Below are 26,590 nucleotides of genomic sequence, written 5' to 3'. Positions count from 1 at the left end.
GCATTTTTATGTGGTCTGTTGTATTTCCTGAGAATGTGGTGGAGTGCATTGGTGGGGACTCAAAGTTTCTTCTAATATTGTACTACAGTAGATTAAGACCTAAGGCAGATGAGACTTTACCAGAGTAAATAAGGCCTGCCCCTTTAAGGCTTCGAGATGCAAAGGCAAACAATCCCAGGACACCTTGCAGTTTCCAGGGATTCTGTTGCTACTGACGTGAAACTGCTGATTTGCCGAGTCCCAGCTTCAGGTCCAGCTTCTGCTCTGGTTATCCCAGCTGTTCCAGCAGCTCCTGCTTTTGCACCAGTGAGTCCAGCTGTTCCGGTTTCTGTTCCTGCACGGGCAGTTCCAGTTTGTTGCTCCAGCTGTTTCAGCGATTCCAGCTCTTGCACTGGCAAATCCGGTTTTAGCTCTTCCACTAGCAATTCCAGCTCCTATCCCAGTAAATCTTGCTTCAGCTGCCTGGCTAATTTTAAAAGCCCTACACGCGTGAAAACCAGGCGATACCCGCGTGGATTTTAAAAGCTGCGTGCTACGCACGTATCTCCCGATACACGCACAAAAATAATTTTTGAAAAAAAACAAACCAAAAACGTTGTTGGAGATAGTAGGAGATTTACCTAATTGATTAAAGGACTAGATGGGACTATTATATGACCAATCGGTTCTAAGAAGACATTTCATTAGATGCTATTTTGTATTTTTTACTTATGTTCTGATGGTCCAGTTTCATCTCTGTACACTGTAGAAGAAGTACCGGTATTTTAGTTTATGTATGTTATCTCCAAAAAATTAAAATAAAAAAAAAATTGTGGGGGGGGGGAGAGGGGAGGGTCTGTACCATGATTCAAGTGCATAAGTATTTATGCACACAAAGGGGTAGATTTTATAAATTTCTGCGTGCGCGTACTTTTGTTCGTGCACCAGGCGCGAACAAAAGTATGCTGGATTTTATAAGATACGCGTAGCCGCGCGTATCTTATAAAATCCGGGGTCGGCGCGTGCAAGGGGGTGCACATTTGTGCAACCTGCGTGCGCCCAAGCCGGCGTGCGCTGCCTGTTCCGAAATCGGAGCAGCCTCGGAGGGAACTTTCTATCCACCCCCCCACACCTTCCCCTCCCTTCCCCTACCTAACCCACCCCCCCGGCCTTATCTAAACCCCTCCCCTACCTTTGTTGGCAGATTTACGCCTGCGGAAAGCAGGCGTAAATCTGAGCGCGCCAGTGGGCTGCTGGCGCGCCATCACCCGACCCGGGGGCTGGTCCGGAGGCCTCGACCATGCCCCCGGGCCGGCGCCTCGCCCCCGGGCCCGCCCCTGAAACGCTGCGTCACTCGCAGCATGCCCCTGACATGCCCCCAACACGCCCCTCCATGCAAGCCCCGGGACTTATGCAAAATAGGCTCGGCGCGCGCAGGGGGGGGTTGGGGTAGGTTTTCGGGGGGTATGCGCATATTGTACGCCTGTACCCCTTTGAAAATCTACCCTAAAACGCGCACCGATGTCACCTACCGTGCAACTATACTTCTGCTATGGATGGCATGTAAGTTGTGAAATAAAAAAAAAACAGAGGCTAGTTAGCGGGGTTTTAAGGCTCGGGGCTAATGGGGTAAAAGGGAGGATAACCAGCTAAGTGGTCTAGGAAGTCCTCTCCTTTAGTGGGGTGAACTGGGATCGGACTGGGAAACCTGCTGTGTCGGCGTGCATGTCTTATAAAATCCCCCTCGTTTACACGGTAGAGGTGGCATTTGCGCACACCTGCGCAGGTCATTACAAAATCTTGCGCGCAGGTATGCAGATAGCCGATTTTATGACACATGCACGTTAACGCGCGAGTAAGCGTGTGTTATAAAATCACCATGTCAATATGCACACACGTGTGCCTACGTGCGCTTCCTAAAATTCACCTCTCAGCGAGTCTAGGTTTTTGCACCAGTACCTTCAGTTATCCCATCGGCTCTAGACAAGGTTGGATATGCGGACAAACTAGCAGCTGTTCTCGAGGCTACCTGGAAGGGATCTGCCCTTGCCACCAGAATCCAAGACAAGGCCCTGTGACTACCCGATTGACTCACTATCAGGGCAGACGTTCAATGTGCAAGAAACTATAAATCAGAACTAAAGGCCTCACAGGGGTACTTGCAAGAGAATTTTAAAAAGGGCTTTCTCGGGCCCTCAACCTCTCCAGCTAGAGCGCCAGTCTTATTCATGTCCAATAAGGATGACACACCCTGGCCTGCACAGATGACCGAATACGCACAGTGACAGAGTGGCTAGTTGCAAGAAAGGTCAAGGACGTTCTGGAGCTAATACAAGCAGATCCTGTGGAGGCCTTAGCAGACAGCCTCTGGGACCTACATTTGACTGCCCTGCCAAAAGGATTCCAAGTCAAAGCCCTGCTCCATGCCTTCAACCTTGCATTATGTAGCAACTCCAGTTTCCACACCAGAGAGTCCAGCCCCGGTTGTCTGGACAACTCCAGTTTCCACCTCTTGTTGTTGTTAAGGTAGTAACTGCCTCTCCGTGCAGGTTACTCAGTTTTAGGTATAATATTTCTACATGTACATAGGTTACCACATTTCTTCATTTCCAACCTCAGCAGTGTGGTCTTTGCCACCTCTTTCGGGAGGGCATTCCAGGTGCCCACCACCTCTGGATGAAGAAATATTTCATGATGTTGGTTCTGAATCATGTCCCCCCTGCAGTTTCATATCATTACGCCTAGCTGTACAGTTTCCTTTCCAACAGAAAAGGTTTCATGTTTGTGCATCATTAATATCTTACAGGTACCTGAAGGTCTGTAACACAGCTCCCCTGCACTTCCTCACCTCCAGGCTATACATATTCAGATCCTTTAGCCTCTCTTTTCCTATGTTTGTAACAGTCCCCCACACATCATTCTAGCTGCCTTCCTCTGGATCGCTTTCATCTTTGTCTCTATCCTTTTTTCTAGATACGGTTTCCAGAACTGAACACAATACTCCAGGGTGAGGGGGCATTATCACCTCCTTTTTCCTCTCTCTGGCAGCCCAGCCTCCTTCAGGCTTTCGCTATCGCCTTTTGTCACGTTGCCTTCGCTGCCTTCAGATCACCCGACACTATTACCCCAATGTCCCTGTCCCAGTCTGGGCACATTAGTCTTCGCACCCCTAGTCGCATTCATCTCTTTTGGAATTGCCACAACCCAGATGCACGATGCTGTCACTTCATTGGCAATGAACCCCAGCTTCCAAATCTTCCAACACTCTTTAAGCTTTTCTTAAATCGCTTTTCCCTCTAGTGTACTCCTTCAGGCATTTCCATTCTGTTGTAGATCTTAGTATCATCCACAGAGAGAAACTTTTCCTTAGAACCCCTCCACAAGTGTCGCTCACAAAGACCACCGAGAAAGAACTGGACCCAGGACCGATCCTTGGGGCACTCCACTTAACACCGTTCTCAGGTCCACCTACCGTTACATGCTCTCTCCCTGTCAGTCGACCCAGTTTGTGATCCACTCCACCACCTTGGCATCCATTCCCAAGCTTCTCATTTTATTCATGAGCCTCCTATCACAACAGGCCTGTAATTTCCAGCCCTTCCCTCCGGTCCCATCCTTATGAAGCAGGACCACAACCACTTTTCTCCAATCTTGCGGCACCACTCCCATTTCCAGGGATCTACTGAACAGGTCGCCCAGCGGACCCGCCCGCACATCTCTGAGCTCCCTCGTTATCCTGGGGTTGTATCCCATTCGGGCCCATGGCCTTGTCCACGTTCAGTTTTCCTAGCTCCTCCCATACATTCTCTTCTGTAAATGGGGGTTGCTTCCACTCACATCCGTGCTCTTGTAAACCAGCAATGGTCCTTCTCCAGGGTCTTATTTGGGAAGAACACCAAACTGGATTATTTGTTTAATATTTCTGCTATGTCTTCATTTCTCTTCACACATTGCTTCGTCTCCTTTCAGTTTTACTATACCATCTTGGACCTTCCTCCTTTGATATATCTGAAAAATCTTTTGTCTCCTTGCTTTAATCCTTTAGCAATCTTTCTTCTGCTTGACTTTTTGCTTTCCTGATTTCTTTTCTTGTCTCCCTCAACTTCACTAGGGTATTCTTCCCTGTGTTCCTCTTTTTAGGATCCTTTCTACTTCTGAAAGCTGGTTTGTTTGGGTTTTTTTTGCCTTTATTTTTTCAGCCACCTCCTTTGAGAAACAGATGGGTTATTTTTCTTCCTAGTTTTTGTTCACTTTTCTTAAATAGAGATTTGTTGCCTTTGTAACAGCTCCTTTAAATTTGATCCACTTTTGTTCCATTTGACCCATGATCTCCCGGTCTTCTAGTTCCTCCTCAAATTCCATCCCCATTTCACCAGAGCCTGTATTTTTGAAATTCAAAACTTCAGTCTTCGCGTGACTTCTCTCTGTCCTGGCTGCGACATGGAACCATGCCATCTGATGATCACTGGTGCTCAGGTAAGCACCTGTTTTGTACGTTAGAGACATTATCCCCCGCCTGCGAGTATCACTCCCTCCCCCATGGGGGTCCATCACCATTTGTTTGAGCAGAGCCCCTTGGAGGGTATCCACTATCTCTCTGCTTCCTGCAGATTCTACAGTGGGGATACTCCATTCCACATCTGGCAGATTCAAACCTTTTGGATGTCTGCCCAAATCTCTGTTCAGGTTTTTTTTTTTAATTTGGAGGCCTGCAGACCACACCAGTGTAAATGGAAGCACCATCTTTTTTTTTTTTTTTTTAAGATGGCCCATAATGCTTCTTCCCTACCCCGCTTCCCTTGCACTTCAGTTGCCTGGATTTTGTTTTTGACATACAGAGCTGTTCCTCCCCCTTGTTAACAAGTTATAGCCTGGGATGGTTGTATCCCAATCAAGAGATTCAATGAACCATGTCCAAGTCCACCTCCACCGTTAGGGTCTGCAGATCTGAGATTTTATTGCCCAGATTATGAACATTTGTGCTCAGAGCTTTCCAACCTTTCACCCTTGCCCTCCTGCTCTTCCTGGTCATCTTTTTTTTTTTTTTTTTATCCTTTTGCTTAAGTGTGAAATATTGAGCTGATTGATTTTATTTTCTCCTCTCACTTCCTGCATTGCTTGGGGGGTGACATCTCAATCCCCTTGGCCACCTTCTGTCACCCCCGACCTCTGTTTTAAATGCCTGATGATATATGACCTGAGCGTCTTGTTTAGTATTTTCTTTTACTGCTCCATACACGGCCCCAGCTTCCAGTGTATCAAAATCCACTTTCTTTACACCATGTATTGACATTTTCTATATGGCTTAGCTTTTCCTTTCTCTTACTATGAACAGGTAATATCTCAAAAAAGGCAACAGTCTTTGCCATGTGTCTAATCTCCTTCCTTAGATTCTGGAAATCTTTCTGTACTGCTTGGTTACTGTTTCTAACAAGGTCATTAGTCCCCAGATAGATAACATTGATATTAGAGTCTTCCTTCTTTGATTGCATTGGTGTGGTTAAACCACAATAACCAAATCATATCAGCATCGTAAAGAAAGATCTTTTATTGGATAACGTTAGGAATTTTCCAGGAGAGAGTGAGATTACCAGTAAGGCAATTAAGAGGCAGTCTCAGAGAGCCTTGTTTACCCAATAGGTTAAATCCTATCTGCACACTAAAGTGCTAGTTGATAGTTTTCATAATATTTTTCTGACTGGGTGACATTAGCACATCCTCTTAACTGGATGGTATTATAATTCTCTCTCATGCATATTAATGAAGTTGGGATTCATGCAAGTCACGCAATTTCTTGTAAATCGAGCCTAGAGGGCCGGAGCGAAACTTAAGTCTGAACTTGACATACTTTTTGATCTCTGACCTACATTTTAGTCTGATCAGTGTGATTCACAGTGCAGTAACAATAGCTAAATAGCATGTTTTAAACAAAAAAATTCCTAACGGCATTAAATAACTCGTTTGCATCTCAACCAGATGAGAATCCTGGAAGGCATTTAACTATTGTGTCCCCCTCAAAGTGAGTTCTCAAATTAGTTCCTCTAATGATCGAATCTCCCGGCAGAAATGTCAGATGTCTGATCTAAAACTTGCGACTCCTGAACCTTCTAAGTAGTGATCAGTAATGTTACATGGGCAGCCAGGACCGACTCGTCTCTCTGCACCCACCCTCTCACAAGGTCGAGGCGGAAGAGCAAAGGGCAGGGCTGCCGGTGCTCTGGGGTAGCCAAAGGAGAGGTTTTCTCCTATTGGCTGCCCCGTCCCCCAGGGAACCAATGGGTTCCCGGCCCGCCCCGGAAATGAACTAATGGCTCGGGGCGGGCCAGCCAATCTGCGGGCGTGGCGACTCTACCCCCCCCCGCCCCTCTCCTGGGTGCCGGCGCGGCTCGTGCCTGGCACCCACGTTACTCTGGGCACCCCGATACTTTATCGGGGTGCCCTTCTCATCTGTGAACCCCCGCCCCGACTAGGAGGTAAGTGTCGCATCTCACCTCTTCCCCTTTCCAGCTGTTTCATTTTGTGTAGGTCTGTGTGGCAGGGGAAGGTCAATCTGTACATCCTAATTTTTTTTTCATTTCCCTGCCTGCTCATAGGGAGAGTAATTTTCAAAGGCATTTTTGTGGGTAAAGCAGAGTTTTTTTTACCCATGGAAACTGTTGCGTCGGAGGTGGACCCTTGAGTCGAGGTGGGGTTGACGCAACCTATAGGCAAGGACTTACGGGTCCCCACCATCGACAGGTGGAGTGGGCTGATAGGCAGAGGCCGCTGGAGTTTCACCTATACCAGCCCTTGTTCCCCACGGGTTGAGCATTTGGGTGCCGGGGCTGGCAGGACTTAGGTGGGCCTCAAGTAAAAGAAGGTGGTTCAGCCCAGAGCCAGCAGGCAAGGCATGGAATGGTCCTACTCTGGACTGGGTAAGGTTCTGGAAACCCGGGCGCCAATGGAACAAGGCAGACTGAGGGCGCTCGAGCAAAGGTAGGCCAAAGCCTAATAAGTCCACGTCCAGGGAGTAGGCAGAAGAGGCGTCCGATGGCAGGCTTGGGTCAGGGCTGGCGGCAATCCAGGGGTTGTGGCAAGCAATGCTGAGGTCTGATCACAGAGACAACCAATATCGTAGTCGATAAAAGCTGAGGTTTGGTCACGGGGAAGTCAATAGCGAAGTCAATCGAAGCTGCGGTCTGATCATGGAGAAACCAATAGCGTAGTCAGACAAAGCGAGGATCAGGGCCTGGAGATAGGCAGTATGTGGTCAGGCGAAGCAGAGGTCTGGGTCTGGAGATAGGCTGTAGTGTAGTCAGGCGAAGCGGAGGTCTGGGTCTGGAGATAGGCTGTAGTGTAGTCAGGCAAAGCGGAGGTTTGGGTCTGGAGATAGGCTGGAGTGTAGTCAGGTGAAGCGAAGTCAAAGTCTGTGCAATCAATCCGAAGCATAGACAGGGTAGGAGCGAGGAGCGAGGAGCGAGGAAACAGGAACAACGAGGATCAGGAACGTAGAGTAGGGACGAATCTCAGTAGCAACAAGTACTCAAAAACGAGGAGACCTGTTGCAAAGGTGACGCTATGGAGCGGAGCTTGAGCTTAAACACTATGAAGAAGTTGACATCATCATCCGGGGCTGTGGCCAGGTTCCCACCATGGGCCCTTCATAAGGATCAGCGATGCGCGCGCGCCTAGGGAGGGGCATGGCGCGAGTAGTGGCATCTTTCCGCAGGCCACACGGAAAGGCCTGATGAACCATGGCATCAGGACCAGGAATGCCGGGAACTGTGGCAGGGCTGGAGGCACAGGGGGCGGCCCGAGGACGGAGCTGACGACCCACCGCCACTAGCGAGGAGGAACCAGAGGCTGGAGTCCTTGTGGAAAGGTGAGAGGGCCGTGCCGCGGGTGTGCCGCAGATGGCACGCATAACAGAAACAGCCTGTTACAAAATTACTCGCTTGATATGTGGCTAAAAACTTACTCGCACATGTCCTCTATGCTAAGTTTATTTGGACTGAGCAGAGGCATTTGCTTCCCGTTACAGAGAAACGGGAGCAATAGCAGTCTTGCTCCCCAACCTCCCAGTCCCCAATAGTCGTGCTCCCCAGCCTCTCTCCCCTGCTAGACCTCCCAGTCAGACTCATATGCAGTGGAATAATGCAAACACAAACTTCAGCATTGCTCAAAACAAAATCAAGAAATATAAATCCATAATAAACCATACTAATTTAAAAAATTATTCCAAAACAGATGATGAATAGACCATCCAAAAAATAAGGATAAAAACAAACATTTCCCAAAAATCAATTTAAATAATGTAAAAACCAGCAGACATATCAAATAACACCCAGTAATTAAAACTATTAAGGAAAAATGTTCCTCTCTTCATAGCTGGAAACATGATTTCCAGCCACCCTGAGATTGTCCTGGATTAGTGGAGAAGAAATGGAGGGGGGGGGGGGGGCAAGAGAGGAGGAACACACAAACTTTCTCCTCTCTCTTTCATATACACACACACATACACCCTTCTACCATCTCCTTCTCACTCCCCTTCCATATCCTCACTCCTCCTTCCCCTCTTCCTTATCTTTCACTCACCCCCTTTTCTTCCTTCTCAGTCACTCATCCCTCCCCCTCAGTCACTCATCACCCTCACTCCATTCCCTCCTCTCAGTCACAACCTGCTATATGACTCACCCCCTGCCTCCCCGGTGGTCCTTTTCTTCTATATGTTGGCAGGAAGCCTATCAGCAGGTCATCATTTGGTCTCACATACACACAAGCTCCATCTTTCTCATATGCACAAGCACATGCTCCCTCTCTTTTATACACACAGGCTTTCCCACACATACACACAAGCTCCCCCTCTCTCAAACATACACGCTCTCACACATACACCTAGGCTCTCACACGTACAAGCTCCCTCCCTCATACACATGCTCCCTCTCCCTCATATACACATGCTCTCATACATACACATATGCTCCCTCTCATAAACACTGGCTCCTGCACACATTTTTATTTTATTTATTTCGGGTTTTTATATACCGGCATTCGAGAACGCAGTCCCATCATGCTGGTTCACATAAAACAGGGGTGCATCGTAAACATAAACTAAAAACAATGGTGCGGAAAAAGCAGTTACATATAACAGGGTGATTGGAACTTGGCGGAGAGAGAAGAGAAAGGACAGGTTATTAATTCAAACATGTAAACAATAGTGGAGATGGTTAATCATGGTGTAGTTGGAGATAAGGATTGGCGAAGATGAGATACATACATACAAGTTCCCTCTCTCGTCTACATATGCTTACACAAACGCTCCCTCTCTCATAAACACATGCACAGGCTCCCTCTCTCCCATACACACAGGTTTTCACACACATACATACAAGTTCCCTCTAACTCATTCACGCACACACACACACACTCCTCCCTCTCAGCCAGTCCTCTGCCTCTCATGGAATCTGAAGGGAAGAGAGGGGATCCTACAACCTCCTCCTACCTCAGGCTGCTGGCGGGCTAGGGTGCCCTGGTGGCTTTCAGCGGTGGCTGCTTGAGGTCTGCAGCCCGCAGTGTCTTTTTGATATCAGCTGGTGGGTAGGTTAGAGTGCACCAGCAGCTCGACAAGCTTCTTCTTTTGCCGCTGCAAGATGGGGGTCTGTGGGGGTCCTCAGTGGACTTTTTCTTCTTTGCGGCCCAGTAGCCACTGAAAGCCCTGTGCACCCTGCTTCGCTTCCTTAGGGATGTGGCCCCATAGCATTTTCATCCGGGCCTGTTTCTGCATCAGAGCCTGGAGTTTTCAGGAAATCTCCTAGTATAGCTGAAAAATAATATTAAAAAGGCTCCCTGCAGCCTTGCCCCCCCCCCCTGCTTTGCTACTGGTCCATGGGGGTCCCGTCCCCCCCCCACAGGCATCAGTGATGTCAAAGAGGTGCCGACAGGAGGAGGAAGGAATGGAGGTGGAAAGAAAGGGAGGGAAAGTGAGAAGTTCTCACTCTCCTGCCTCCCTTCCTCATCTTCCTCACTCACTCAGCTCCCCTTGCTTTTCTTCCACCCTCTTCCTTCTTACTGGGAAGGGAGGAAAGGGGAGCTGAGCTGTGTAAGAAGGGAGGGAGGTTGTAAAGGGAAAGGAAGGGAGATGAGCGAGAGAGGAGGGAATGAGGAGTGAGTTAGGGGAACGGAAGGGGGATGAGTGAGAGAGGAGTGAGTTAGGGGAATGGAAGGGGGATGAGTGAGAGAGGAGGGAATGAGGAGTGAGTTAGGAGAACGGAAGGGGGATGAGTGAGAGAGGAGGGAATGAGGAGTGAGTTAGGGGAACGGAAGGGGGATGAGTGAGAGAGGAGGGAATGAGGAGTGAGTTAGGGGAACGGGAAGGGGGATGAGTGAGAGAGGAGGGAATGAGGAGTGAGTTAGGGGAACGGAAGGGGATGAGTGAGAGAGGAGGGAATGAGGAGTGAGTTAGGGGAACGGAAGGGGATGAGGTGAGAGAGGAGTGAGTTAGGGGGACCAGAAGGGGATGAGTGAGAGAGGAGGGAATGAGGAGTGAGTTAGGGGAACGGAAGGGGGATGAGTGAGAGAGGAGGGAATGAGGAGTGAGTTAGGGGAACGGAAGGGGGATGAGTGAGAGAGGAGGGAATGAGGAGTGAGTTAGGGGAACGGAAGGGGGATGAGTGAGAGAGGAGGGAATGAGGAGTGAGTTAGGGGAACGGAAGGGGGATGAGTGAGAGAGGTGGGAATGAGGAGTGAGTTAGGGGAACGGAAGGGGGATGAGTGAGAAGGAAAGGAAGGGGAAGTGAGTGAGTGAGAGGGCAGGTGGTATGTTGGGAGGGAATGAAAGGGAAGGGGTGAAACAGGAGTGAATGAGTGAGAAGGAAGCGCATAAAGGAAGGGGGATGGGCGAGTGAATAGGAAGGATCAGGAGTAGCGTCGGCCCATGCCCCAAGAGAAAAAAGTGTAGTAGTTCCATCGTCTGTGTGGGCTAAAGGTGGAGGCTGTCACAACTTGTGCATTCTGGAGGGGAGAAGAGAGTGTGTGCGCTTGTTTGCGTATGTGAGAGAGTGAGAGCATGTATGTGTGAGAGAGGGGAGAAGAGAGTGTGTGCGCTTGTTTGCGTATGTGAGAGAGTGAGAGCATGCATGTGTGAGAAAACGAACGTGTGTGTTAGTGTGTGTGTATGATTGAGAGAGAGGGCAAAGTTTGTCCGCCCCTTTCCTCCCCCAACCAGTCTATGACAATAATCAGAGTGACTGGAAAACAAAGCTCCCAGGTGTAGAGCACAGCCAATTTCTTTTATCCTCATTAGTTTTAATTATTGGTTGTTATTTGATGTGTCTGGTCTTTTGAATTATTTCATTGATTTTTTGGGAACTTTTTAAACATTTTTATATGAGTTTGATTATTGAATGTTCTATTTGTCAGCTGTTTTGAAATATTCTCTCTTAGTATGGTTTCTCTATTTGATCAATGCTGAAATTCAGTGCACAGTTCCCTAATGCACAAGCTGATTTAACTATCGGTGCAGTAAGCTAATGGTATGCTAACCCATTGGGAGTTTAAAAATGGGCAGGAACCAGAACATATGCACAAAGAAAAGGTTTAGCGCACAGCAAAACATCCGGGCACTGGAACTCCAGGTTCCCTCCTTAAGCTAATATTAGCCCTGGGAATTTTACTCCACCTCCGACTACAAGTTAAATTCTCAGGGCTAAAAAAACATGAGGTAAGCCAGTGCACCTCTCTGCCTTGGGGGTTAGGGGGTGAGAGTAACAACTAATGCCATCATTAGCAGGGGATTTCCATGCTGGGGAGGAGGAGCTAACAAACGCATTTTATTGTGGGCATATTTTTTGTGTGCAAAAGTCCTCGCTGCATCGGCAGTAAAGTATATGCGGGTTGCTGAACGCACCTTATTACATCGGCCTTACGTTATGCATGTCACTTGCAGGACCCAGCAGCCGGCGATAAATTGGGGATGGGTGTACATCACTGCAGATCTCTTATCTTGCCGTTTCCTCCCTCCCTTTTTTTTTTTTTTTTAAACAAAACCTTGCATTAACTCTTTGGCGCCATTAGTAGGGATTTTATCGATCAGATTACCTTGTCCCACTCGCAGCACAGAGTTAATTCAGGAGGGGAAATTCCAGCAAACATGCATGTAATGACTCATAGCAGATATCGTTTCAGATTGTTCTATAAAGCAGACTACTGCATTGTTCCCCAACATAGAGCCATCTGTGTCTTGTGCATTTTTGCACAAAACGAGGGCACCGGGAGAGGTCCTTTGAACAAGTGCCGCTGCCACAGGAACCAGCTGCACGGCGTGCCTTGGAAATAACAGACAGGGCTTTTGATTCGCAGCAGGATGGTTGGTTTGTTTGGTTTTTGGTTTTTTTTTTTTTAAAGTGATGGTGCTGGCAGGCTGTCAAGGGAATTTCTGAACACTAGGATATCCACTCGCTTGGCAACCATAGGAATAGGGAAATTACCGTCGGCATTCCCCCCGCGTCATGCCTTTGGGAGTGTAACCGTGCCTCTTCTGCCTCTGGAAGACCATTTCAGCCGGGGACCTGCCGCTTCGAGGGCTGTCAGCGCGTGACACCAGCGCCGAGGATCGCATAGGTGGGGAGAAGGCCGACCCCCCCCCCCCCCCGCCCCCCTCCCTTTGCATAAAGAAAAAGCGCGGCGCATCCCCGGCTCGACTTCCTCCCGTGGCTTTGCCGCCTCAGCCACCAATGACGTCGCACAAAATCCTGGAGAAGGTGCAGAAGAAGCTGCGGGGCAAGGCCAAGGCTCCCGCCAGCGCGGCCGAGGCGGCGCGCTTTTTGCCGGAGGATGCCAAGGAGGCGCGAGGGAACGAGAGGAAGCTGAAGCAGGCGGCGAAAGAGGTGCTGAAGTGCGTGCCGTACGCCTTCAAGAAGTCAAAGTCAAAGTCGCTCCTGGAAGAGGCAGGGGCCCCTCCGCAGCCAGACGCAGGTAAATGAGAGGGGGGAAGGCAGAACTGCGCCTGAAGCCTGTGAGTTGGGCGCGTGGCAGAGCTGGAAGGCAACCTGGCGCGCTTGATAACGCGCTTCTTAGCCTCCGAGAGGGGCCGGGCGCTGCCCACGTAAATGGCTACAGATTTCCCTGTTTGAGAGCTGTATTCCTCAAAGCACCTGCAAATACTGCCGGTCTTCCAGTGCAGCAATGGTTTTCACCGGAAAAAGCACCGGGGGGAGGTAACTAGCGCATGCAGAATCTCATAATTGTAATCTCCTAATCTCATATTGCATACAGTACAGCGCGCTCTGGCGGAGGACGTTCGTTTTCGATGCGCTAGCTTTACCCCTTATTCAGTAAGGGGAAATGGCGCATCGAAAACGCGCGGCCAACACCCCCCCCCCCCGAAACTAATAGCATCCGCAACATGCAAGTGCATGTTGATGGCCCTATTATTTATTTATTTATTTTATTTTATTTATTTAGTGATTTTTTTTATATACCGCGGCACGTTAAAAACATCACCTCGGTTTACAATAAACAATAACACAGCAATAATCTTTACATTCAACAGGAAATACAGTGTACAAAATGGTTCAATTATTAACAAGAATTTAAAACAAGTACAATAAACCAATGAACGAAAGCAAAGAACAGTTCAATGTTAAATAGTAAGTCGAGTGTTAACCATGTGATCAGAGACAGTAAAGTCAATTTATAGCAGCGAGGAACATCTATACGGGTCAGCGTGATTCAATAAGTAAAATGTGCAGCCAAACCGCAGGTCGGAGGTCCCGAAAGTTAAAAAAAAAAAATTTGAAAATCGGCCCGCGGCTTGAAAACCGGACGCTCAATTTTGCCGGCGTCAGGTTTCCGAACCCGTGGCTGTCAGCGGGTTTGAGAACCGACGCCGTCAAAATTGAGCGTCGGCTGTCAAACTCGCTGACAGCCGCCGCTCCTGTCAAAAAAGAGGCGCTAGGGACGCGCTAATGTCCCTAGCGCCTCTTTTTTACTGTGGGCCCTCATTTGAATACTAAATCGCGTGCACAGGAGAGTGGCCTGTGCACGCGCCAGGAGAGCAGGCGCTCTCCCGCGACTTTTACTGTATCGGCCCGATAGTAATGACGGCAGAAAAAGACCAAAATGGTCCATCCAGTCTGCCCAGCAAGCTTCCCAAGGTGGCAACTGCCGCTCCGTGCAGGTTACCCCCATGTTTCTCTTAAGGGTAGTAACTCCTGCTCCATGCCGGATAAGCTTTTTAAATTTTTTACGCTTTTTTATTTATTCCCATCCTCTAGCCCAGGGGTCAGGAACCTTTTTGGCTGAGAGAGCCATAAACGCCACATATTTTAAAATGTAATTCCATGAGAGCCATACAATATGTTTAAAACTAAATACAAGTAAATGTGTGCATTTTATGTAAGATCACACTTTTAAAGTACAATAAGTCTCTGAAAATATTACACCAGGCCTTAAGACACCAATACATCTCCTATTAGGAAACGGACCAAGTCAGGCTGCTATAGAGTCCTACACAGAAACTACACGCCAGCAGAAAACCTCACCTGAATCACGTGCTGTCCCTCACCTAACATAGAATAAAGAGACCAAAACGCATAACAAGAAGCATGCAGACAAAAACTGAATTGGAAACTGCAACAAGCCAGAGTCTCTGTATGCAGTGTAACAAAGGAAAAAAGAAACATCACACATCCTTATAAAACAAATCAAGAAATATAAAATCATCAGCAGTAAAACTGTACTAACAAAAAGAACATATTTCGAAACAGCTGATGAGTGGAATATCCAATAATTAAAAACTCATATAAAACATTTCCAGATACCAACAAAATATTTCAAAATAGCAGACACAAAGATCCAGTAATGAAAAATAATAAGGATACAAAAATTTTTTTGCTCTGCATACCTGGGAACGTTTGATATCCAGGTGTCCTGAGATTGTTCTGAATTAGCAGGAGGTGGGGTGGTTTGCTTGGAACTTTCTCCTCTCTCAGTCACATACCAGCGCTCTCTCACACTGGCTCTCAATGACACACCTATACACACATGCTCTCAGTCACTCACATATACAAATGTTTTTTCTCACTCACTTATATAGGCTCTTAATTACACATTTACACACATGCTGTCTATCTTTTCACGCTTACACTCACACAGGCTTTCAATCACATAAATACATGCTGTCTTTTTTTCTCTCACACACAGACTCTCATTCACATGCTTACAAACATGTCCTCTCTTTCTCTCATTTACACACAGGCTCTCAATCACATACTCACATGCTCCCTCACCTAAATCAGCTCTCAATCACACACAGACACACATGGTCTCTCTCTCTCATTTAAACACAGGCTCTCAATCACATACTCACATGCTCCCTCACCTAAATCAGCTCTCAATCACACAGACACACATGGTCTCTCTCTCTCATTTAAACACAGGCTCTCAATCACATACTCACATGCTCCATCACCTAAACCAGCTGTCAATCAGACACAGACACACATGATCTCTCTCTTACTTATACACACAGGCTCTTAATCATACATACACATGATCTCTCTCACACACAAAGGATCTCAATCATACACACATACTCTTTCAAACAAACAGGTTTTCAATTACAAACTTACACATACAGGGTCCCAATGGTAAACTTACATTCATGCTCTCTCTCTCACAGGCAGGATCTCAATCACAGACATACTCTCTTTCACATATACAGGCTCTCAATCATTCACATACATGCAATCTCTCACTCACACACACAGGATCTCAAACACACATGCTTGCTCGCTCATTCACTCTCTCTCTCCCCCTTCCCCCCCCGGGAACTCACGGCAGCAGCAGCCACCTCCCAACGCTAACCTCTTTCATTTTCAGCCCTCGCGGAGGCGAAGGCGGAGTCCCATCGGCCGCGGTTGAAGATTTTCATTTTCCTCCGAGCCGCGCTGCAGTCTTCTTCCCGCGCAGGCACCCGATGCTCTCCACTTCCTCTTCCGGGCCGCGGGAAGAAGAGAGCACCGGCGTGCTCTCTTCTTCCCGCGGCCCGGAAGAGGAAGTGGAGAGCATCGGGTGCCTGCGCGGGAAGACCCGCGCAGGCACCCGATGACTCCAGCGCTGGCACCCGGCTGACACCCGATGACTCCCGCGCAGGCACCCGGATGACTCCAGTCGGCGTGCTCTCTTCTCCTCCCCCCCGCGGCCCGGAAGAGGAAGTGGTGAGCATCGGGTGCCTGCGTGGAAGAAGAGACCACGCTAGTGTGGTCTCTTCTTCCCGCGCAGGCACCCGATGCTCTCCACTTCCTCTTCCGGGCCGCGGGGGGGGGGGGGGAGGAGAAGAGAGCACGCCGGTGCCGCTGACTCCAGCTGTCCTGCCGCGTTCCGCCCGGGCTGACAGCATTTTAAGCCCGGGCGGCGGAGGACCGGGGAGCAGCTGGGTCAGCGGGGAACCGCGAAGTATGGCGACACGTGTCTGCGAGCCAGATGCAGCCCTCAAAAGAGCCATATCTGGCTCGCGAGCCATGGGTTCCCGACCCCTGCTCTAGCCTTTTAGGGATCCACGGTGTTTATCCCATGCACCTTTGAAATCCTTCACAGTTTTAGCCTTTACTACTTCCTCCGGAAGGGCATTCCAGGCATCTACCACCCTCTCAGTGAAGAAATATTTCCTGACATTGGTTCTAAGTCTTCCTTCTTGGAGTTTCAAATTGTGACCCCTAGTTCTACTAAATCGTTTCCAATAGAAAAGGTTTGTTGACGACCATGGATCATTAAAACCTTTCAAGTATCTGAAGGTCTGTATCATATCACCCCTGCTCCTCCTCTCCTCCAGGGTATATATATTCAGGTTCTTCTCCTCATAAGTCATTCAATGGAGACCACCCACCATTTTGGTCGCCCTTCTCTGGACTGCCTCCATCCTGTTTCTGTCTCCTTTGAGATACGGTCTTCAGAACTGAACACAGTACTCCAGGTGAGGCCTCACCAAGGACCTGTTTAAGGGGATTAACACTTCCCTTTTCTTACTAGATATTCCTCTCTCTATGCAGCCCAGCATTCTTCTGGCTTTGGCTATCGCTGTGTCACACTGCTTCGTCAATTTCAGGTCGTTAGACACTATAACTCCAAGGTCTCTCTCCTGCTCCATGCACATCAGCCCTTCACCCCCCCCAACGCATGTAGTTCTTTTGGATTACCACACCCCAGATGCATGACTCTGCATTTCTTGGCATTGAATCCCAGCTGCCATATCTTCAACCACGCTTCCAGCTTCCTTAAATCACTTCTCATTCTCTCTACTTCTTCCTGCAGGTCCACTCTGATGTAGATCTTAGTATCATCAGCAAATAGACAAATTTTACCTTCTATCCCTTCCGCAATGTCGCTAACGAAGATGCTGAACAGAACCGGTCCCAACACCAATCCTTGTGGCACTCCACTTTAACACCATTCTCTCTTCAGAGTAGGTTCCATTTACCATCACCCGTTGTCTGTTATCCATCAACCAGTTTGTAATCCACACCAATACCTTGGAGCTGACTCCCAAGCTTCTCATTTTGTTGATGAGTCTTCTGTGTGGGAGCGTATCAAAAGCTTTACAAAAATCCAAGTAAATTACATCTAGCCTTCTTCCCTGATCCAGTTCTCTAGTCACCCCATCAAAGAAATCAGTTAGATTCGTCTGACAGGCCCTTCCGCTGGTGAATCCATACTGCTTCTGATCAAGCAACCCACCAGATTGTAGATAGTTCACTATCCTTTCCTTCAGCAGAGTCTCCATTAATTTTCCAACCACCGAGAGGATGCTAACTGGCCTGTAGTTTCCAGCCTCTTCTCTGCTCCCACTCTTGTGAAGTGAGACCACCACCACTCTTCTCCAGTCACTGGGCACTACACCCTTTTCAAAAGATCTATTGAACAGGTCACACAGCGGACCCACCAGCACATCTCTTGAGTTCCCTCAGTATCCTGGGGTGAACTTCATCAGGTCCCATGGCTTTGTCCACTTTCAGTTTTCTTAGCTCTTCCCCTATATTATATTCCGTAAATGGAGTTTCATCTACTCCACCCCCTTCTACAGTCTTGATAACAAGTGACGGTCCTTCTCCAGGGTCTTCTTTTGTGAACATTGAAGTACTTGTTTAATATTTCTGCTAATTCATTATCTCTCGCCACCCATTGACCCTTATCCCCTTTCAATTTCACTATATCACTATGTACCTTTCTCTGATGTATCTGAAAAATGTTTTGTCACCTTGCTTTACCTCCTTGGCAATCCTTTCCTCTGCCTGACTTTTTGCTTTCTTGATTACTTTTTTCATCTCCCTCAGTTTTGCCAGATAATCCTCCCTGTGTTCCACTTTTTGGGATCTTTTATATTTCTTAAAAGCTGCTTTTTTTTTTTTTTTATTACATCAGCCACTTCCTTTGAGAACCAGATTGGATTCTTATTTCTCTTACTTTTGTTTACTTTTCTAACATACAGATTTATTGCTTTTGTAATTGCTCCTTTTAGTTTGGCCCACTGTTCTACCTCTCCCATTTTCTCCCAGTCTTTTTTTTTTTTTTGTTTAAACAATTTTTATTGGGTTATACAATAACAGTACAGATCACAGCACCTGGAAGTGAGAGGAACTCTGATCTCACCCCAGCACAGTATCACCAATAAAAAAACCTCTACAGCATCCCCCCCACCCAAACCAACCCCCACCCCCCTTTCTCGTTATAGAAGTGAGTAAAACTGTAGGTACTACGAAATAGTCCCCCTCTCCCTAGGCAAGGCCATCCCTTACAGAAATAGAAAGAGAAATGAAAATTAATCATTGACAACAAGACTGCGAGCACGGGGGGTCAACGACTGCAGGTACGGCTGCCAGATCCTCAGAAATCGCCTGCGGCGCTGGGGTGTCATCCGAGCCTCCAGGCTCTCCATGGTCATCATGAAGTGCAGATCCAGTCTTCAAGTTCTGCCTCCAGATATTTCCTCAGTTCGACAAAGTCTGTTTTTTTGAAGTTCAAAACTCGGGTCTTTGTGGCACTACTCCGGATCCTATTTGCAGTATCAAACCATACCGTTTGATGACCTCTGGTGCTGAGGTGGGCACCCACCCGGACATTAGAGACATTAGTCACATTAGTGAGCACTAGGTCGAGTATAACTCCCTCCCTCGTGGGTTCCATTACCATTTGTTTGAACAGAGCCCCTTGCAGGGTATCCACTATCTCTCTACTTCTGTTAGATTCTGCAGAAGGGATTCTCCAGTTCACGTCCGGCAGATTAACGTCACGAACAATCAACACTTCCCCCTTCTTTCCCACCTTTATAATGTCTTTGATCAGATCTCTGTCTAGTTCTTAGTCGGAGGCCTGTACATCACTCCAGTAAAAATGGATGCACCATCATCTTTTTTTTTAGGATGACCCATAATGCTGCTTCCCTACCCCTCTTTCCTTGCAGTTCAGTTGCTTGGCTATTATTTTTTTACATAAAGTACTACTCCTCCCCCTTTTCTGTCCTTCCTTAACAAGTTATAGTCCGGTATGGCCGTATCCCGGTCATGAGAATCGGTGAACCACATCTCTGTGACAGCAACAACATCCAAGTCTGCCTCCACCATTAAGGCCTGCAGGTCTGGGATTTTATTGCCCAGACTGCCAGTATTTGTGGTCATAGCTTTCCAATTTTTCTCCTTTGCTATGTTGCATTTCCTAGGAACCTTTTCTGTTTTTTTGAGCTGATTGGTTAGATTATTTTCACTTCGCTTGCCCATCACAGATCTTATTCTGCCAGAACCTATTGATTCTGGGTTTTTGAATCCTGGATGTCTGATAACCCTGTGGGAGTGGGGGTTGAGCTACAGGTTGCTGTAAACTTGGGGAAGGTGTGTGCCAGACTGTCACATGTCTAGTTCTACCTGAGCCCACGTGTAAAACATTTTTTCCTGGGATTCAGTAACCGCTGTGAGAGATGGGTGACAGATGGATGATCCAAGGAAGGGGAGGTTAATAGAATCCTGGCCAATTGCTCCCTTAGATGGATCAGCTCCATTTTAAATTTTAGACAGCTGAAGGCAAAAGGGCCAGCCCTCGGTTCTCCAAATGATAGGCTTTGGGACATAAGCACCACAATTGTTGCAATGAATCAAAGCCATTCTCTCTGATTAATTAAACTCCTAAAGATAAGGTAAGCTATGGTTAGACCCTAGTAAAGCTTTTTAATAGGTATTTGAACTAAAAGTATGTGTTATCCAGTAAAAATGAATAGGCAGAGTATTGAAACGTTTGCGTGCCGTTCCCCCCCGGCCTCCCCGGGAATAGCAGCTGCAGGGACGCAGTTACCGTTAGCCTGCAGGCTTGTAACTCCCCGGTGACCCTTTCCCTTTAAAAATTAACTGGAAGGAAGGAGCGGGAAAGGGGACCCTGTGCTTTGCAGCCGCATCGGCTGCTCTAGATCGCTTCCATGTTGCCCCCCCAAAAACTAAAGGTCAATTCATTTCGTAAATCTAATACAATATATATATATAGTAACATGCAACAAATCATAGTTAAATTGATTAAAAAAAAAAAAACTTGCAGGGACAATTCATTTTTTTACCTGCAGATTTGTAGTTGGATTCTTTCCTACACGAATCAGGCTAGTTTCAAGTCTGAAAAAACTTCTGAGCCGCGTCAGTGAGCGACTTTCTACAGATATTTGGCCCTTGCCTTTTCTGCTGTCTCTTGCAAAAGATTTGAGCTGACGTGGGGGGTGTGGTTGTTCGGTTCTCCCTCCCATGGGGTAGGGGAAGAGCACTGCTCCTGGATCAATGACTGTGTCACCTGGCACCCAGGGTGTGGGAGATTGGCAAGACAGAAAGGAAGCAGGGTTGCCAGGTTTTCATGAAAGAACAAGCGCTATTTTCCAAAAATAAAACAAGTCCCAAAAAAGCCCCAAACACGTGTTTAAAACTACTTTTATTAGAAGGCATTTATAGGCAGAAAACATTCAAAAAATACTTTTGTGAGTGTAATGGAGGAAATACAGTGGCTTGCAATAGTATTTAGCCTCCTAAAATGGCCATCAGATTTTTCTGGATTACATGACATTTACACAGATTGTTCCAGACAGTATGTGCTAAAAGTTCACTTTTAAACTCACAGTTCATTACTCAGTAATGGCTTCCATCTAACCACCCTCCCATGCAGGCCAGTTGTATGGTTGACGGGTGCACCACCACTCCAGTCTCAGCCATTGGACTCTGTAGCTCCTTCATAAAAAACCCCAAAAAACCCAATGGCCCCTCACACTCATTCCCCCTCCGGGTACCTCTTCCTTTAGTGCTTCACTCCCTTCAGTGTGCAAGCCTGCCCTGCTGCACACAATCTTCCTCGGTCACCTTGCCGTCAGTGCCTCTCTGCCCGCGTGCTCCTAGCGGATCGCTAGGAGAAAAAAAAAAAAGGCCCAAACTTGTGGGAAATAAGCGAGGTTGGCAACGCTGAAAGGAAGTCCAAAGGGCTGAGGAAATGGAGCTTTTAGTAACGGTTGGGATGGAGGAAGGAAGAGGAGAGCTGGAGATACAGTGGAACTGCAGGATTGGGGATTGTCAGCTGGTTTGGAAATGTACATAGAGCAGGATGTTTATGTAATGTGCATACTGTCTTGCGAGGCCAGAAGGAAAATATGACCTCAATAAAGTCACAAATGTGTACGTTTTCTTTCCGCCCCTCTCTCTCCCCGGAATTTAGATTTTTAATTGCAATTTTCCTTTTTAAGTATGTATTCTATATCAGTGGTTCTCAACCTTTTTCCCATTGTAAAACACCTGATGGAATGCGCTCACATATGTAACATGCTGCTCATTACGATCCACGGCGGGGATTTAAAAAAAAAAAGAAGGACCTGTATTCTTTTAATGTTAAGAATGACACAAGGGAAAGATAAGAGTACTCTCGCTGAACAGAAATTACATAAATAGTAAACCTCCCATACCAGAACAGCACCAATTTCCAGCACTCAAACAGTTAACCACCTTACCTAAGAAAAGACAATGATGAAAATATTACACCGGGCCTTAAAACTCCAGTACTCCTCCTATTATGAAAACTGAACAAGCCAGGCTGCTATAGCGCCCTACACAGAAGCTACACGCCAGGAGACTACGTCAGCTCAGTCACATGTGCAGATCCTCACCTAACAAAGAATAAGGACACCATAAAGCATAAATAGAAACATGGAGACAAAAACTGAACTGGAAACTGCAACAAGCCAGAGTCTCTGTACGCAGTACAACAAAGGAAAAAGAGAAACATCATCAGTCCTCATCAAACAAATCAAGAAATATAAAATCAATAGCAGTAAAACCATACTAATAAAAAGAACAGATTATTTCAAAACAGCTGATGAATGGAATGTACAATAATTAAAACTCATATAAAAATGTCTAGACACCAATAAAATATTTCAAAACAGCAGACACAAAAGACCCAACAAGTAAAAAAATGCTCTGCTCTCTAGACCTGGGAACATTAAGGGGTAGATTTTCCACTTGTGCGCGCGCTTCCGGGCGCACACACATGGATGCACCAATTTTCTGCCATGCACGCGCCAGTGGCACGCATGGCGGAAAGTCTGTGGGCTGCGCGCTCATGTGCGCCAGGTTTTATCCATGCACGCAAGGCAGGGGGGGGAGACACTTCTGTAATTTCCGTGTGGCAACACATCCGGGCCTTCTCCAGTTCCCTGCCCCCTTATTAACCTCCCTTCCCGTTCCCCTCCCCACCCCTAAACCCTACCTTTCTCTTTTTTTCTTCTATGTTTTGCAACTAATATTCAGCTCCGGAGCTGAAGTAGGTTGTGCGTGCCAGCTGGCTGCCGGCGCGCAAGTCTCCGGGACAGCGAACAATGGCGCTGTCCCGGCCAGCCCCTTCCATGAAGCCCGGCACTTGTGCATGTACCGGGGCTTTACACGCATTAGGGATGTGCAATCGTTTTTGCCGAATTGGAAAATTTCAAAGAAATAGTCCAATTCGACATGGGTCGGAGGCCCCAAACTTCGGGGAAAATTTGTTGTTCGGGTTAGCGCGGGGGGGGGGGAGGGGCACATTTTTTAAAAAAAACCCCCAACCCAAACCCACACCAACCCTTCAAATTTAGTTAATTACAACCTCCCCCACCCCCCCAAAACTTGCCTAAAGTCCCTGGTGGTCCAGCGGGGGTCCCGGGAACGATCTTGTCGGCTGCCAGTAAACAAAATGGCACGGGCCATCCATTGCTTCTTCCATGTGACAGGGGCCGACCAATGGCACAGGTAGCCTCTGTCACATGGTAAGGGCAGAGGGCCACCAGCACCATTTTGTTTACTGGCAGCCGATGGCCCGAGAGTGGGAGATCACTCCCGGGACCCCCAGGGACTTTAGGCACGTTTTGGGGGGAGGGGTTTGTAATTAAATTTGAAGGGTTGGGGTGGGAGTTTTTTTTCGGAGAAAATTGCCGAGAAAAAAAAAAAGACCCATTGGGAAAACAAAGTTTTCCACGGGTCGCCCGATCCGTAGCCGACCTGGCAGAAAAAACAATTCACATCTCTAACGTGCGTGGCCGGGCCCCTTCGAAAATTGGTTTGTCGTGCTCAAGGCCTGGCCATGCACATAAAGCCTGGATTTTATACGTGCAGGCCGTGGAAAATCCAGGCTTAAATTTTCAGGTTCCCTGAGATTGTTTTGAATTGGCAAGAGGAGAAGAGAGGTTTGCTAGAAACTTTCACCTCTCAGTCACACAGAAGGCCTATTTCTGACTTACATAGGTTCTCAATCACGTACATACATGTTCTCTCACCTATACAGGTCCTCAGTCACACACATACATGCTGTCTCTCGCACACAAATGAGCTCAGTCATACACAGGCTCTCAATCACACACTCCCATGCTCTCTTTCACACAAACAGGCTCTCAATCACACATTTTCATACATGCTCTCTCTCTCTCTCACACACACACACACTGGCTTGCTTGCTCACTTTCTCTGTCTCTCCCCCCACCTAAGAGCAACCTCCTCTTACAACCCTCGTGGCCTCGAGAAAGGAGTTCATTCGGCTGCGGGGGCTGACGTTGCTCCGGGCCCTGCTGCTCTTCTCCTCCGGGCTGATGCTGCCGGCACTTGTAGCTTAGCGTGGTCTCTTCTTCTCGCACGCTCGGCCGCTCACACCGCGTCCTCTTCTGGGCCGCGGGGGCAGGAAGAAGAGAGCGTGCTGCCAGTGCTGCCGACTGATGAGTGCGCCTTCCAGCTTTCCGGCCACGTTCCGCACGGGCGGTCAGCATGTCGAGCTCGGGCAGAGGAAGAGCTTGCATCTCGCCGGGGCGGGGGGACCGGGAAGTGTGGCGACACAGCGGTTGAGAAACGTTGTTCTAGAGTCTCTAGACAGTACATCAGGCCATCTTATCTTCCCTTAAAGCTAAACCAGTGATGGCGGGAGCCTCCCCCAAGGCTCTCTGCTCATTTCTCTTGCTTTTCCCACAGCTTCATAAGCTTCTGCTTCTCTTCAGTCCGCCCTCCGGCTGCGATTGCATCTGCGTTTTTTTTTTTTTTTTTTTCTTTTCCCCGCGGCATCACTGATAGCTTTGGGACTGCTCCGTGTCCCCCCCCCCCCCCAGCCACCGCAGTGGCGGGAAACGCTCTGGCAGGCTTCCCTCACACCAGCCCCGTGTGTGTCTCTCTCTCCTGCCTCGCCGCAACTGAAGGCTCTCCCCTGATTTCTGCGGGTGCCCCCACCCCACCCCCCTTGTGTTGGGACCGTGCAAAAAATAACTCTCTGCCACCCGTCCTGCATCAGGCCTTTCTGCCCACTTCGTGTGTTTGCGAGGATGTCAGTGGGAGCAAGGGAGCGTGTGTGTGTGTGTGTGTGTGTGTGTATATATATCTGCATATTTGCTGTTTTGGTCCTATTTGATTAATGTGCTGTATGAAACTGTTTTAATAATGAATCTGTTTTTTCATTATTAGTTTGTTTTACTTGGTTTTCATTTTTGTAATTATTTGACTTTTTTATATAAAATATAGCACCAGACATGATGGGATTGCATTTTTTTGTAAATTAATATGTAAAGATTGTCTGTTTTGTTTCGGGGGAGGAGTGGGGGTGACACACCAGCAGAGTCAAGTTAGGCATTTTCCGAATTTTTGATAACGTGGAGCCTAAAAAGTTCGCCATCACATACAGGTCAATACAGTAAAGTGCGGCCGCGGTCACCCTGTTTCTAACCCGCCTTTTACTCACAATTTGGCCACGTTAGCCCAACCCACGATTCACTATCCCCTTTAACCCATTCTTACCGCCTCTTTAAATCAACGAGTAACCCCTTCCGCCCGCGGCACGTATATGAGATGTTAATGATTGGATTAGCTATTTCCCCCATTCAGTAACGGGCGCCCCGACTATCGCCTTTTTAACCTGCAGTTTAGCCGCGCGTTTAACCTGCTAATTTACCGCCTACCCCTACCCCTGCGTTAGAGGCAGGGGTAAGGGTAGGCGTCAAACTTTCCCCCAAAAGGAAACCTCTAAAAACCTTAAATCCCCTCCTCCCGAAGCGACTCGACATGTGCCAACTTACCTTTTGTTGCTTTTTCAGCCCTTTCAGCCTTCTCTGCCGTCCTCCGGAGGGGGCAGCCGGCGGCGAAAGCGGCTTCCAGCGGTCCCCGCGCAGGTCCCGGTTCTCCTGGCTCAGCCGCTCCAGCTGCACCTCCAGCTCCTCGATGCGCACGCCGTGACGTCACGCACGTGCGTTCATATACTTTCATTGGCTTGAGCGCCCGTCAATTTGGGCGCTCAAGCCAATGAAAGTACGCTTCACTGGCGCCGTGACGTCATGCGCTTCGCTGGCTCTAGCCATTGGAGCCGAGAGCCCGAACCGCGCTGCGGAGTACCTGCTGGAGCTGAACAACATCATCGAGAGCCAGCAGAAGTTATTGGAGACGCAGCGGCGGCGCATCGAGGAGCTGGAGGTGCAGCTGGAGCGGCTGAGCCAGGAGAACCGGGACCTGCGCGGGGACCGCTGGAAGCCGCTTTCGCCGCCGGCTGACCCGTCCGGAGGACGGCAGAGAAGGCTGAAAGGGCTGAAAAAGCAACAAAAAGTAAGTTGGTACATGTCGAGTCGCTTCGGGAGGAGGGGATTTTAGGTTTTTAGGTTTTCTTGGGTTAAAGTTGGGATCCACTTCCTGGTGCCTGTCATTTCAAATGACATTTGAAATGACAGGTACCAGCGCACCCAGGATACTGTATAGGCGCTGTATAAAGCGCCTATACAGTAAAATGGGTTGTGCGGGCCTAACGCTTCACGGACACTTCTTGGACGCGGCTTGCATTTGCAAGCTATTTAAATACAGTATCGAGCGGTAGGTGAGCAGGACTGTGCGTGCGGCAAACGCGGGTGCGCCCGGCACTAACGCAGCTCTTCCTACCGCTCCTTACTGTATCGGCCCGTGAGCTAGGCAGACAGTTAAATGAAATTCTACCTGGCATGATTCTGGCCCTGGAGCAAAGAAAATCTAGATAAATTCTCCAAAAAAACTTGTTTAAAATCAGTGGCTTTTAAATCTGGTCCTCAAGATCAACCAGACAGTTCTTGTTTTTATGGTAGCCAAAATCTGGAAAGCAACCTAGC

The 26,590-nt window shown here is 48.1% G+C and overlaps 1 protein-coding gene across 4 annotated transcripts in view; it reads left to right on the top strand.

Moving 5' to 3' along the window:
- Window positions 1–12,431: 12,431 nt before the first annotated feature.
- LOC115089750 overlaps window positions 12,432–26,590 on the top strand; it is a 53,901-nt gene continuing 39,742 nt past the window's right edge. The window contains exon 1 of one of the 4 annotated variants that reach the window (XM_029598008.1): window positions 12,432–12,930. In XM_029598008.1, the coding sequence (XP_029453868.1) occupies window positions 12,690–12,930 (241 nt within the window). In that variant the 5' untranslated portion in view covers window positions 12,432–12,689. The remainder of the gene's footprint in view (window positions 12,931–26,590) is intronic. The other 3 variants (XM_029598006.1, XM_029598005.1, XM_029598007.1) reach the window with 3 other exon arrangements.

Source organism: Rhinatrema bivittatum, chromosome 4 (genome assembly GCF_901001135.1).
Source record: "Rhinatrema bivittatum chromosome 4, aRhiBiv1.1, whole genome shotgun sequence".
Classification (NCBI taxonomy): Eukaryota; Metazoa; Chordata; class Amphibia; order Gymnophiona; family Rhinatrematidae; genus Rhinatrema; species Rhinatrema bivittatum.
Note: the sequence above shows the minus strand (reverse complement) of the source record. Positions and strands in the feature narration are given on the sequence as shown.